Here is a 14527-nt window from a genome sequence, read left to right on the forward strand (position 1 = left end):
CAGAAATCAAAATATAATGATGTACACCAGAAATTTATATAATGTTATAAACCAACGTTACTGTGATAAAAATATATATATATACACATATTATTCCCTAAAGAATGTTATTTTTAAGTATTAGTTATTTCTATATTAAAATATGTTAATGCCAAAATGTTTTTTAAAAATCACAATGTCTTCTCTCAATAAAGTTAATTTGCAATAAATGTGATTTAAGAATCACATATACAGATGTGTCAACACATGAAAGAAGCAGTACAGCTGATTCAATGAAGAGTTCAAAATAGATCTTTTAGTGAATTGACTAGTCAACTTAATAATATCAAAATTTGTCACTGCAGACACAGTCCAACTACATACTTACAAATATAACAAGTGATATAGATATTATCAAGAGAACAGACTGTGATAAGAGCATGCCAATTTTTTAAGAAACAAATTCTTGCCAAAGAGCAACACTGCATCAGAGATGTAACTATAATCTTCCTCTAAACTCTAAAAAAGACAATTTAAACCATTGTTTAAATAAAATACCACTTAAAGGTTTTCTGTATCCTACATCACTTTTCTGTAATACCTGAAAACTGAGACTTTTCTCATGAAAACATGTTCTACACCAAATTATTAATTCTACCATCACAACACATTTCATGCACTTGAGCACTTATGTGCAAAGTTCTTTTCTTGAGTTACTATAAAATGCATATAATTACTATAAAACGTATATAATTAAAGCAATACTATAATTATAGCATTATAGTATTTCTAGTTTAACAATAGCATTAAGTCCTCAGAGGTTAACATATACCTCATTTTCCTAAAGCTTATCAAATGAACTTGAAAAATATCATTGTAGACTTTAGCACAAAGTCTATAAAGGTATAAGACTTTACTGTGTGCCAAATAAAGGCTTTATCACATTTAGTCCTCACAACAGCCTTGTGAAGATGGTACCATTATTATCTCCATTTTACAGAAGAGGAAACTGAGGCTTAGAAATGTTAAATTATGTATCTAAGATCAAAGAGCTACTAAATGCCAGAACCTAGAATCAAACTCAGATACTGTCTCTAGAGTCCAAGCTTTGCACTGCTACCGATTAACTCTCCCACAAAATGACACTATTTGGAAAAGACTTCTCATCTGAATAAAAGCCAATTATCAATAATAAAATATAAATTAGAATTTTATTTTGAAACTACCTCTAACTCGGAATCCTCTGAACACATTATACTGAGATCCTAACGTCCACGGAAGATCCAATCCCTACAATTAACTCAAGGTTCTAAGGGAACCAGTAAATAAATATTGTGACCCTACTATGTTAGGCACTGCAGATATAATGGTGAATTAAAAAGATGTAGGTCCTTGCCCTCATGATTCCCAATTTTTTTCCTCAGTTCTTAGAACTTAAGCAGAGATGGGGGGAAAAAAACTAACTTCACTATCAACTAAATTGGGAGAAGGGAAAGGGAAAGAATTAAACTTTGTTTTTTTACTTAAAAAACTAACAGTGTAACAGCATTTTTATATTTAAAATAAACAGTAAATGATTAAGTCACTTCAGACACTGTCACCCATAAACCACCCAGAGACCTTCTGGAAAGGTCATGAATCACGATTTAAAAATCAAGATTCACAAGAACAAATTTGCCAATGAAGAGCTGCTTTCAGCCAGGAAGCAACTCAAAAGATACTTCTTATTCTTACCAATACAACAATACCAATTTCTATTACATGCCAATCAGGCACATCCTGGATTCTTCACACACAGACCACCTCAAAACTAAGTTTTATCTCCTATTTGGGGGGGGGGGGGGGGGAACTAGATTTGAATACATAATCCATATTTTGTACACACTGTAGTAAAATGAAGTAAAAGATGACCCACACACTTGAAAAAATTCACACAATCCTCACTTTCACAAATTATACAGTTCACTCTCTTTCATAAGCAGAACTGGTCTTTGATACATCACCCAAGAAATATTATTTTGAGTTATTTTATGGTGATGCTCGCAGCCATGAGAAAAGGCAGGGCCTCACGAAGGTGGACAGGAGTCTTTCTTAATTGGCAGTCACAGGAAAGCAGAGCATAGATGCAGCAGAAGCTCTCTCTGAACCCTACTTCTACACACCTGGCCAGCCCCTCCTCTCCCTTTTCTAACAAGCTGAAAAGGCCCTGTGAAAACCCTCACTATGAGAAGCTGAGGACTGAATTAGTTTCCTCATTTACACAGGGCCACAATCTGCACTTGAATCTCTCTTACCCACCCACCCCCAGCCTCCTATCTTTCATCTCAAGGCTTGTATTTTCTCCATTCCCACCTTTCTTATCCATCCTATCTCCACTCCCACTTCCCAGCAACAGGCCATTTTGTGTTGTAGCAGACAGCAGAGGGGCCAGGTCGGCCAGCTGAGGCCCTCTGGACTTGTGGTGGGATAGCAAAAACAAACTGAACCCTTTTCCCCACACAGGCATGTTCTAGTATAGAAGTTTAAAGGTTTAAAGTTCCAGCCTATCTGACTTTCACACAACTCCTTCAACAGAGGTCAGGGATCAGCAACACACTTCTGAGAAGGGGAAATTGACTACCCTAGTCCCTTGGAATGGTCTGCTGACCCCTCACCATCACTCCAACATCTCTCCTTAGAAAGTCACATCCCACCAGTGGACCTGAGAAGGTTCTTCCCAATCCTGTAGATTGACTAGACCAGAGGAAAACAAAGTCTACTGACCATGATGGTTTTTGATCTTCGGAAAAGGAACTCCCCCAATCCACACTATCCAATAAAATATAAAGCTATCAGTCAACATTCAGACATTCCACTATGCCTAAAATTTACAGACTGCTTTTATTTACATTTCCTATTTGATATAAAAAAGGTATTAAAACAAAATAACATTAAATCACAGGATCAGGGAAGACTCTACTAAATTTATCTTTAAATTATTTTCCAACAGATATTCTATAGTTTAACAATATTAAAGCAGATTCCCCTTGCTGAGTGCAATGACATGCTAATTAGCATAAGCAATTGATGTGGCAAGAGAAGTATTCAAATATCTACTTTCCAGATCTATCTATTCTCTAGAGAAAAAGAAAATCTGTATCAAGACTGACCCACTGCCTAATGTTATGAAACCAGGATGCATTTGTTGCTAACTCCACCATTTCTCACTTTACTAACAGGGAGTAGTAGCAAATACACTATCATTCAATAACTACTTCAGTAATCTATTTCATTAGATTCCTACTCTCTATTCTGTGTTACTGAATAGAATAAAATATTTATGGTCAAGTAACCATAAATCAAACCACCACACTTTCACATGTGTTTTCCTATATATGCTCACCTAACAAGACACAAACACACATGAACACAATACGGATACGTATTTTGTGAATTTGCCATGCTGTTTTTGTTTGTGCCGTGGAGTCAACTCCGACTCTGTGTACAGCAGAGCAGAACCCTGCTGGATCTTTTTGCACCCTCCTCTTACCTACCAGCCCTATATCAGACAAATGCTTTTTTTCATGGCCAATGTTTGCAGAAGTAGGTGGCCAGGTCCTTCTTCCTAGTCTGTCTTAGTCTGAAAATTCTGCTGAAACCTGTCCACCATAGGTGACCCTGCTGGTATTTAAAATACAAGTGGCATAGCTTTCAGCATCACAGCAACACACAGCCACCACAGTATGACGACCAACAGGCCGTGGCTCCCTGACTAGGAAATGAACCTCAGTCCTTAGTGGTGAGAGTGCCAAATCTTAACCACTAGACCACCACGGCTGGCTGTCATGCTGTTTAACTGACTTTAAATACCAAAAAGTTCATATTGCCTACAATTAAAACCATGTAAAAGAATTAATATTGAAGGAGAAAAAAAATATATGAACTTCATGGTCCACGTCCCTGAAAAATGATTAAATGCAACAGAAAGACAGAACTCAAGACAATAAATTGATACTTAAAATAAAAAAGGTTACAATAATTAAGGTACCTTTTAGCACTAGTTGACAGTTTAGCAGCTGTTTTGCTGGATATTTTTCCCTCCTTTTTCTTGGGCTGAACTTGCTCTCTTTCTGGTTCTTGCTGAACACTTTCACGTTGGTCTCCATCAGAACTTCCTCCACTAGTACTTGGACTGTCATCAACTCTTTGTGCCTCGGTGGACATTTTAGATCCTGGATTAAAGAATCAAAAATCATTTATTCAGTTATGGGAGGACTATAGTAAGGTACCTTGAGAACAGAGAGAAAGTGACCCTCAAAGTAGAACAAGTAAAGCTGATATAAAATGAATAAGTTCATCATTTACAAAACAGCTTTGAGAGTTGTCAAAACTTTTCTTTCATCCATTCAACATGTACTGAGAGGAGAAATGAAAACATACAAGATATATAGACAAAATGTTCACAGCAACATTAGCCACAGAGCCAAACAGAAGAAACGACTCAAATGTCCACTAACAGATGATGTATCCACAGAATGGAATATCATCCAGACTCATACAGGAATGAAGTACAGTATCTACATGCTACAACATGGATGAACTTTGAAAACATTATGCCAAGTGAAAGTAGCCAATCACAAAGGACAACAAACTGTATGAATGCATTTATACGAAATGTCCAGAATAGGCATATCCAGAGACAGAAGTCGACAAGTGGTTGCCAGGGGCTAGGAGTGAGGGAAGAATGGGGAAGGCCAGCTATTGGGTATAGAGTTTCCTTTTGGTCATGAAAACATTCTTAAATTAGATAATGGTGGTGTCGCACAACTCTAAATATTCTAAAAACCACTGAGTTACACATTTTAAAAGGGTGAATTTTATAGTATGTGAATTACATGTCAATAAAGCTTTCTCAAAAAAAAAAAGATTGAGGGCCTACTCTCCACCAGACACTGTGCTAGGCCCTTTGGTCCCACAGCATGAAAAATTTGGTCTAGTGGGTAAGCCAATATACTAAGTGATATAACACAGGTTACCAAACAGCCACAGGAACAGAGAAATGGGAGACACTTTCATATCCAATGAATAAATCCTCAGGACTAGGCTAAGGTTAAAATCCTCTAAACTAGTCAACTGTTTGAAGTACCCTTTGTGATAACAGAAGAACACAGAGGCCTGTACGATTCTAAATAAAAACTGAACTGTATGATGGTGTCAGCATTGATCCAGCAATATACTAAACAACCATGTTTCACAAGAGATAGTGACTGTATTGAGACACTGAAGGATTCTTTTTTTTTTCCTTCCTGCAGTCTGGATGAAATATCCCTTAAGGCTTTCAAATTCCCTTTGCTCTGAGTTCATGCTCCCCAAGCAGCTTTGATTACCAACTCAATTTCCTCAGTACCTTGATATGTAGGTAACTGTTATAACCTAGATAGCAGACACAAAAAATTCTGCTAAGTGAAAAGGGATATCCCCTCTCAACTGTCATTCTATCATAATCGATTTCTGCATTTGATTACTATACATCCCTTACAATCCAACTAGCTTAGAGTGTACTGACAAATCCAAAACCAAGCTGACAAAACCAATGCCCAGATTCTAAAGGGCCTTGTGCTTGCCATGTTACTCCCACCTAATAACCACTTCAAGCTCTGTACAGTGACATCCTCAGGCACCTCTTCATTAAAAAACAAAACTACCTTTAAGAAGTGACATTAACAACACAAAATATACCCTTAAAAATCATAGATGGGGGCTAGCCCCATGGCCGAGTGGTTAAAGTTCAGCGCGCTCTGCTTCAGCAGCCCAGGTTCACGGGTTCAGATCCTGGCACAGACCTACACCACTCATCAGCCATGCTGCAGATGTATCCCACATACAAAGTAGAGGAAGACTGGCACAGATGTTAGCTCAGGGCTAATCTTTAAGCAAAAAGAGAGGAAGATTGACAAGGGATGTTAGCTCAGGGCGAATCTTCCACACACACACACACACACACAGACAAATCAGATAAATGGAACACCTTTTGAAAAACATGCTATATTACTCAATCAAATTAAGATGTGAAATAAAACTGTATTTGATATGATCAAGAATAAGAATTAATATGTACCTCAAAGCACTGTTTTTTATTACTGTAATTAGCCCAAATGTATAGCTAGTTGACAAAAATGAAAATTCATCACCACCAAAGATTTAACTTGTAACTTGCTCTAAATCAAAGCAATTTTGTAATACAGATCTTTAATGGATTGAAATTTTTATGTAAGACAAGCCAAAAAGCATTGCAAGAGAATGGAAGAATCAGGAAGCACACAGAGGGGAAGAGTCAATAGAAAACACTCAATGCCTTCAGTGAGACATTCCACAAACACACCACCACCACCCCTCTCAACCCTAACAGCTCCCTTCCCCCATGCCAAACAAAAACAGGTCTGCCCAAACAGTTCTGAAACACACTGACAGGAAAACGTGACTGCTTTTCCACCTATTCTGTAAATGGAGAGCATCAGTCTCCACAGCTGTGACATCTTTTATGAGCACTAAAGTCACTTAATAGAATACTGGAATTTTATATCAGTATGTTTCACGTCTTACTCTAACAGTTCTAACATATTTCTTGCTTTTTTTCATTTTTATTTCACTTTAATTCTAATCCTTGGATTTAACACTGATTTTTTTTCGGCTCACTTATTTCAGATAAAATATACCACAAGTTTAAAACCTTATAAATATGCACATAAGAGCATGTTAGAAAGAACAGATGTGCAGGGAAGTAAGAAAAAGAACAATTCTCAGGGAAAGACCCTCTGACACAGCAAAATGCTGCCAGCAATATTTTAAGAAATGTGAAATGAGTGAGAAATTATTTTATACATCTTAAACCAGAAGAAATCCACTACATGAAATCTAAATGAAATAAAATTCTTTTTTACTAAAGCTGGGGCTTCAGTTTAATAAACTAAGCCTAGAGTTTCAGCTGTATATTACATTAGTTATAAAGCTACACATTCTTAATATTCTTATTTATGTACACTTACATATTAACTAATAATGCCATGAGCCTATAATTACCTAAAGGACTACTCGATGTAATCTGAGCCATTATCCAAAACCCAAATTTCATAAACAGCTTCAGAATATCAGACTAAAATTAGACTCACTACAGAATTATTAAAAATACTATTAAAAATACCCAAATAAAGGCATAATTTCTATAGTTTCACAGTAAAAAAAAAATTATTTCCACTTGTGATCTAAGATACGTTATTTCACCCAAATCTTACCTACAGATGATAAATTCATCTGAGGCCACTAATAACCAATATAGAAACTTCTGGAAACAAAGTTTTCGTATTTTTTTCAAATATCAAGAAGGAGGCAAATTTCTCCTGGTTTTGTTTTTTGAATGCCTAACCAGAGAAAAAAGTATGGGGAAAAAACTATTGTACCACTCAGGTGGCAACTAATTTTTATGAAGAAAAAGCAGCCTACAAGCATTTTAATTAGTTATAAATATGAAATTGGTGTTTTGTCTTTCTGAAGTACAAATGAATAAAATTTCCTGAATTAAAACTCTTTAAATATCTTCTAAATCAGGATTTTAAAATTATCTTGAAGATTAATTCCTAAATAGCTAATTTGATCCAATCACGCAATCTAGAGGGAAAATAAACTTAAGTCCCAAGGTTAAAAACATAGCGCTACTCTTCGATGATAGTTTCAAAGTTATTAAGATATTGAAATTTATATTTTTATTTCAGACTCAAAGTAAAACTTGGCTTCTAAGCATAAAATAGTAAGGTAGACTTTCCTCAAACATGTTTTATCTTAAGAGTTTAATTGTTTCTTCTTCAACACAAATTATCTAAGCCTGTATTAGCTGTGTGCTCTAGGTTCTGAGTACAGTCCTGGAAAGGAGCAACATACAGTGAATGAAACTCACACGCTCCATAAAAATGATTCGGTTTTAAATATTACTGATAACCTAAAAGCAACTATAGTCACTCCATAAATCCGAATTACTGTCCAGATAAGCCTTATAACTATCTCATGGTATAAAACTGCGAAACCAAATGTTTGAGCTTTTACAACAAGAAAACGCTTAATTCCGTCATTTGATATCTTCTTATCTGTCTTCCTACTCACATTTCTAAACTTTTCTAACATGGAAAATAATTTATATTATATGCACATCTAGCAATAGTCAGCTTTTAACTGTAAAGATATTTATGCAGGAAATAATAGTGAAACATCCGATTTTTGAGGAAAAGGTGCTATGTCCTGGAGGAAATAGAATGGGGTTTGACAATATATGAAAACACTCCATCATCAGCATCAACCCTCAGCATCAACCCACACAAAAAACTCTAAAGAGCCAAGGAGCATCCAAACTGTATGAGTAAACACAAATATTTAGATTCCAAGGTCCAGACTGAATTATTACAAATTCAGAAACATACTTTTTAAGGAATCAGGGATAAAAAAACTAAGAAGAGCTCAAAATCTTTCTGAAGCGCGAGATAATCTGAAGGTAAACCCTAGCACTTCCCATTGTACTTTTAAATAAAAATATTCGAGTAGACTCTCAAGAATACACAATACAAAACGATAAATCTTGAAAACATGCAAATAGGTCTAACAGCCACCGAACACAGGATGATGTCTTTCTAAAGCGGCCTTAATTTCCTTAAGGGAAGATGGATTGGACATTTCTGGTTGGCCGTGGGAAAAAAAGCCACAAGAAGCTACGCTTTATCTTCATTAGAAATGGTAAAGGGCAAAAGGATCAAAACATTATGAGAGCGGGGGCGGGGGGGGGGGGGGGGGGGGGCAGAGAGAGAATCCAGTTTCAAACCAGGCCAGTGGGGGCTGCAGAGGAGACCAGAGAAAAACGGGCTTCGGCTCCAAACTGTGACAAGCGCTAGGCTTCACAAAAGACCAATACAACACACACTCCACACCAGGGCACACACAAACACACCCCACAAGGTCTCCTCCAGGCGGGCCACGGGGGTGCGGCGGCGGCGGAGGAGCCAGACCCGGCACTCACCAGGAGAGACACCATGTGCAGCAATTATGCAATTAGGGAAAACAGCAAAAGATCGAGCCGGGCACTTTCCACCGTGACATTTATCCTGTACTTTTGCAACGACTTAGTTCCAGAATGCGGCTGGGAGAGGGAAGGGGCTGAGAGGGTGGTGGAGGATGGGGAACTGAGAACGGAAGGGGGCAGAAGATGGGCAGGGAGGGAAGAGGCAGAAGGGGGGGTGGATGAGAAGGAGGGGGAGGGGTGGAAAAGGCAAGAAACCGGGGCAGGAGGCTCGTGGGAGGGGGCGCAGGGAATGGGGCACGCCGGGGAGCAGCGAGGGAGGGAACTAGGGCTCAAACGGTGTAAGCAGAGCCCTGCGACGTGGAGGGGAGGTGGCGGGGGGAGCCCACGAGGGGGAGGGCGCCCGAGGGGGGGCACCAGCGCAGCCCGGGCGAATACCTGAGGGAGGGGCGTCCGCGCAGGTCGCCGGCTCGAGCCCAAGTGTGGGAAGAGAGGGCTGCGGAGGCTGGGGGAGGGCGGCTGAAGAGGCCCCGAGGACGGGGTGCCCCCGCAGACCGTCTAGTCACCGCGAGCCGGACCCACGCACCACGCACCGGACAGCCCGGCCACGCCTGTCCCCGCCGCGCTCGCGCCCGCCCGGACTCACCCTCCGCGCCGCCGCCGCCGCCGCCCCCGGCCGTTCCAGCTCCGGCTCCCGAGGCTGCTGCCCGCGGCTGCCGCTGTGGCCGCCCCTGAGTCCTGGAAAGTGAAGCCACCGCCTCCGAGAGCTGCCGCCGCCCGGCCGTCCGCGCGCGCGCCCGCGAGTGCGCGTGCCCGTGCGCCCGCCCGGGAGAGACCGCGAGAGCGCGAGCCCCACGTCGGCCGTGCCGCGCCGCGCGCCTCCCTGCCCCCCCGGCCCGCTCCGCCCCTCCTCCTCCCCGCGCGCGGCCGCGAGGGGGCGGGGGCGGGCGCGCGCACGGGCGGGCTGCCCCACCGCCTGGGCGAGGGGGCGGGGAGGAAGCGAGGAAAAGTAAAGTGACAGTCGAGTCCAGCGAGCGGGCAGCGGCGTGGGTGGGCAGGGGCATCCCACGGAGAAGGGACGGCAGGGACCGGAGAGGTGAAGGAAACAGGCTGAGGGGCGGCTTGAGGGGAGGGGACGCGGGGACCTTGACAGGCACGCGCATTAAAGGGAAACGCGAGCTGGGGGAGGGAGTTGCCCTAAGACGAAGCTGGGGGCGGTGTATTACCCCCATCCACTGCGGCACTTGGCTTCACACTTGCCTCAGAGCTTTCTCGAAGTAGCTACAGGGACAGGGACTGACCCTGTTGACATACTAACCAAAACTCGACGCGTGGTAACCACATGCACCAAGATGGGAAAACTTCGCATTGGCCTGGAAAGTTCTGCCAGGCTAAGCCAGACTCTTCACCCAACACGGCAACAGGAATGTCCTGCTGCCTTTTGGCTCGCCCTGGCCCACAATGTACACTAGTAGCCGGGAGCCGAAGCTCCAGGCCATTTATTCCTGGGATATTGGGGAGAGGGGTGGGGGGAGGGGGTAGCACCACTATCAGAGCCAGGGGGGGAATTTGCCTTAATACCCATTTGAAGGGTACGGAAACAGAAGCAGTGCTGTGGGTGACCCGAGGGAACATTAGGTTCTCCTATAATGTTCACCCCAAATAACTATGAAAAAACAAAAAATTATCACTGCTATGCAGACTCAGCTTCCACAAAATTTCCCCTACCTCCACCTTCACCCCCAACCCCTCCTACCAACTGATTGCTGCTGCTGCTGCTCCTAAACCTCTCCTGTATAGAAACTCTGGAGCTGTTACTGTATGTGGACAGAGCATCCTGCCCAGATAGGGCTGAAGACAGCCCCACAGACACCGGAGCAGATCAAGCAGCTACAGAAAGCAGTGCAATAAGACCCCAGAGGACAGGAGCAAGTTAAGATCCATACATACGTCTAGAACTGAAAAGCCTTTTACCAAATGCCTTTTATAAGAATTGACTATTACTTTATAACATCCCTGAAAACTGTAAAAAGCAGATGTTGGTTTCTAGCCTCCATAAGTCACCATTGAGCAATAAATGGGTGTGTTCTTTGTATCACTGCTGTGTATCACTCAAGGATATTATCAGGCCCTGTTGCCCTTAAACTCTAAAATATATATTGGAAGAATAGAAAGTACCATTTCCTAGGATCATCGTCAATTAGATAGCCACCTATGTCTCTCCCATAGTGCAATATATTAGTGGGAAATGATGACATAAAATGGGTCATATTTGCTTTTTTTTTTTTGAGGAAGGTTAGCCCTGAGCTAACATCCATGCCCACCTTCCTCTACTTTATATGTGGGACTCCTACCACAGCATGGCTTGCCAAGTGGTGCCATGTCCACACCCAGGATCCGAACCAGCGAACCCCGGGACGCCAAAGCGGAACTTGTGCACTTAACCGCTGCATCACCAGGCCGGCCCCACATATTTGCTTTTTAATATTTAGAATATGACCAAACTAGAGCATTTCATAGACTGCCTTGAATGTGTGCATTCTTTATTTTATCTCATGAACCTTTGTATATTAATATTTTCATTTTATTGATTGTTTTTCACTGTGTTTTGCAACTGTTTGGTGAGGATAGATGACAGAATGCCCATTTCCTAGGTCTCTATGCTCTTCTCCAAATAAACTACTCTTATGTTATACTCTTCGGTATATATCCTGTTGGTTTTTGTTTGTTTACAGTGAATATTTTCTAACAAAGGACTCTCCTATTACAGAAAGTATCAAAGTTGGTTTTTAGTCCTGGTCATTGGCAGGTGGGCGCCAAGGATGCAGCAATGTCAACTTCCAACTTTATGGAAGGATTAGAAGAAATTTCACTACTTAAATGCTGAAACTGTGGTTGCTACAGTACCTCATTTATCTCCAGATGTTTTAACTGCTGTATACTGCTTACTAAGTTAAAGAAGGGTATAATACAAATCAGTTACCCTTTTCATTGATTCAAGGAATATTTATTGAGTACCAGGGACCGTCTAGATAGTTGGGATATGACATTAAGTAAAAGAGGAAAATCCCTGTCCCTATCCTTGACCCTGCTGTTTGTTTTACAAGCTACATCCAGTTCATCAGCAAATCCTGTTGACTCTGCCTTCAAAAATATATTCTGAAAGTATCGGCTTCTTCCCACCTCCATTCCCACAGCTAATCCCCTGCCACCATCCTCCAAGCCACCATCATCTTTCAATAAGAGCCTCCTGCCTGATCTTTCTACTTTCCCTATCCACTTCCCCACCACCACCACACCCCACCTCCCCACACATGACAGTCTGAGCAATTCTTTAAGACATTGTTCTCTCTTCTCAAAACCTCCAGTGGCTTCCCATCCTAGAGCTACAGCCAAAGTTCTTACAATGGCTACATGACCCTACAGGATCTGCGCGCCACCCCCAACCAGGACCCCTCTGACCTCATATTGTACAACTTCACCCCATCTTCATCTCCCTGCAGCCACACTAGCCTCCTTGTTATTGTGGAATACATCAAATATTTCTCAGCCTCAAGACTTAAAATTTCCTATCTCTAGAACATTCTTCCCTCCCACACCTCCCCCAGCACTTCCTATCCCCCTCCTCTGCTTTATTTTTCTTCATGGTCATCCAAATAAATCTGACATAATAGATTTTTTACTTATTTGTTTATTTTAGTCCTCCCCTTCTCCCCTACTCCTCCCTCCCTCCTTCTCCACATATAAGCACCTTGAGAACAAGGATTTTGTTGGCTGGGGTTCATTGCTATGTATATTCAATAAATAGTGGTTGAGTGAATGAAATTGACCTCTTTCAGTTGATGGCATATTAGACATTGTTCTGATTTCTTCAATAATAATAATTAGCACTTACTGTGTTCTCAGTTTGTGCCAGACTAAGTTCTAGCACCTTACATAAATTAGCTCACAAACACCCCATAAGGTTGGTCTCATTCAGTCACCCCTGCTGTACAGATGAGAGCACTGAGGTGCAGAGAAACTGAGTTACTTGCCCACAGTCACACACTAGGGAATAGCAGAGCTGGGATTTGAAATCAGCAGTTTGACTCTGGAGTCTGTGAACTTCAGGACACTTTAGCATGAGTCCAGTGTTACAAACGTAGATTTTACTTGATTTTCTCAGTTCCTTTCCCCTGAGACTCAAACTTGGTCTCCAAAACAAATAGCTCACCTTCCTTGTATTTCCTGCTCTGGTCCATCAATCTGTCATCATGAACTCATTGTCTCCTACACTTCTTATTTCTGGGCTTTAAGTTAGAGCCTACATTTTTTCCACTATAATTGGCAAATGGGAATGTTTTTTGGAGGGCTCTTCTTATAATTTATTACTGCCAACTTCATGAGTAGTTACAGTCATAATTAGTTTTCCAGTTTGACTGCAAGTGTGATCGAAAAGACTTGTTTGGGGGTAACTGCTGGATTTCAGCAAAACGCATCATACTGGCAGAGCTGCTGCTTGTTTAGGCAACTTCCATTCTTGCAGGTACCCAGTGATCAGGGGTTGTTAAATATTTGGATATGAAATATCATATTAGCTTAAGTTTACCTAAGATTAGAACCCTGAAAATGGGATGGAAGACAATCATCTTTGCTTACAGCCTGGTTTGAAAGGGGCTATAGGCACCCTGTGGTCACTCTGAATGTCTTGGATACTTAAGAAGGACAGCACTGATGTGGGAAAAGTAAAGTTCCATTACAGCTGAGACCCTAGGACCTCATTGCCTAGTATGGTACCAATACAGAGGCATCCAGCAGGTGCTTAACAAATGTTGTTGCATAAATGAATGGATGAATTCCTAACAGGGAATGGAAGAGAGCTGAGGACAAATCCCCCTGACTTCCCCACTTGGTCAGGGACTGCCACCTGAGTCGCTATGTATGAGTGTATGTGTTGCACACTGCAAAATGTCAGGGGGCAACATTCACATAAATTAAGATGCAAATTAAGAAGTCTGGCTGCTTCTCCCACCCCCATCCCCTGCCCAAGAATGGTAGTCAGTCTCTAAGATGGTCCCAATGAGCCCTGCCACCTCATCTTCACACTGTTGTGCAGTCCCCTCCCACATCATACCAGGGTTGGTAGAACACTGAAAAGTGATAGTATGTCACTTCTGAGATTAGTTTATAAAAGACATTAGAGCTTCCATCTTGGTTGCTCGCTCTCATTCTCTCTCATCACTCACTCTAGGGGAAGCTTGCTGCTATATTCTGAGTAGCCCTATGGAGAGGGCCACGTGGCTAGAAGATGAGGTCTCCCCTGACGTCCTCCTGAGTGAGGTCGGAATCAGATCCTTCCGCTTCAGCCACGCCTTTAGTTGATGCAACCCCGCTCAACATCTGCAGTGCAACTTTATGAGAGACCCTGCACCACAAACACTCAGCTAAGCCACTCTTGAACCTTGAGATAATAAATGTTTGCTGTGTTCAGCCACTAAGTTTTGAGGGTAATTTGTTATGCAGCAGTACATA

General features: G+C 41.8%; 1 protein-coding gene across 4 annotated transcripts in view; it reads right to left on the minus strand.

Moving 5' to 3' along the window:
- LOC100061057 (ubiquitin-conjugating enzyme E2 E2) overlaps positions 1 to 10112 on the minus strand; it is a 343291-nt gene extending 333179 nt beyond the window's left edge. The window contains exons 1-2 of one of the 4 annotated variants that reach the window (XM_023620859.2): positions 9663 to 10112; positions 4007 to 4190 (exon numbers count right to left, since the gene is read on the minus strand). In XM_023620859.2, the coding sequence (XP_023476627.2) occupies positions 4007 to 4190; positions 9663 to 10080 (602 nt within the window). In that variant the 5' untranslated portion in view covers positions 10081 to 10112. Of the gene's footprint in view, positions 1 to 4006; positions 4191 to 9016 lie in introns of those variants that run through there. The other 3 variants (XM_023620860.2, XM_023620861.2, XM_005600904.4) reach the window with 3 other exon arrangements.
- Between the last annotated feature and the right edge of the window lie 4415 nt (positions 10113 to 14527).

Source organism: Equus caballus, chromosome 16 (assembly GCF_041296265.1).
Source record: "Equus caballus isolate H_3958 breed thoroughbred chromosome 16, TB-T2T, whole genome shotgun sequence".
Taxonomy (NCBI): domain Eukaryota; kingdom Metazoa; phylum Chordata; class Mammalia; order Perissodactyla; family Equidae; genus Equus; species Equus caballus.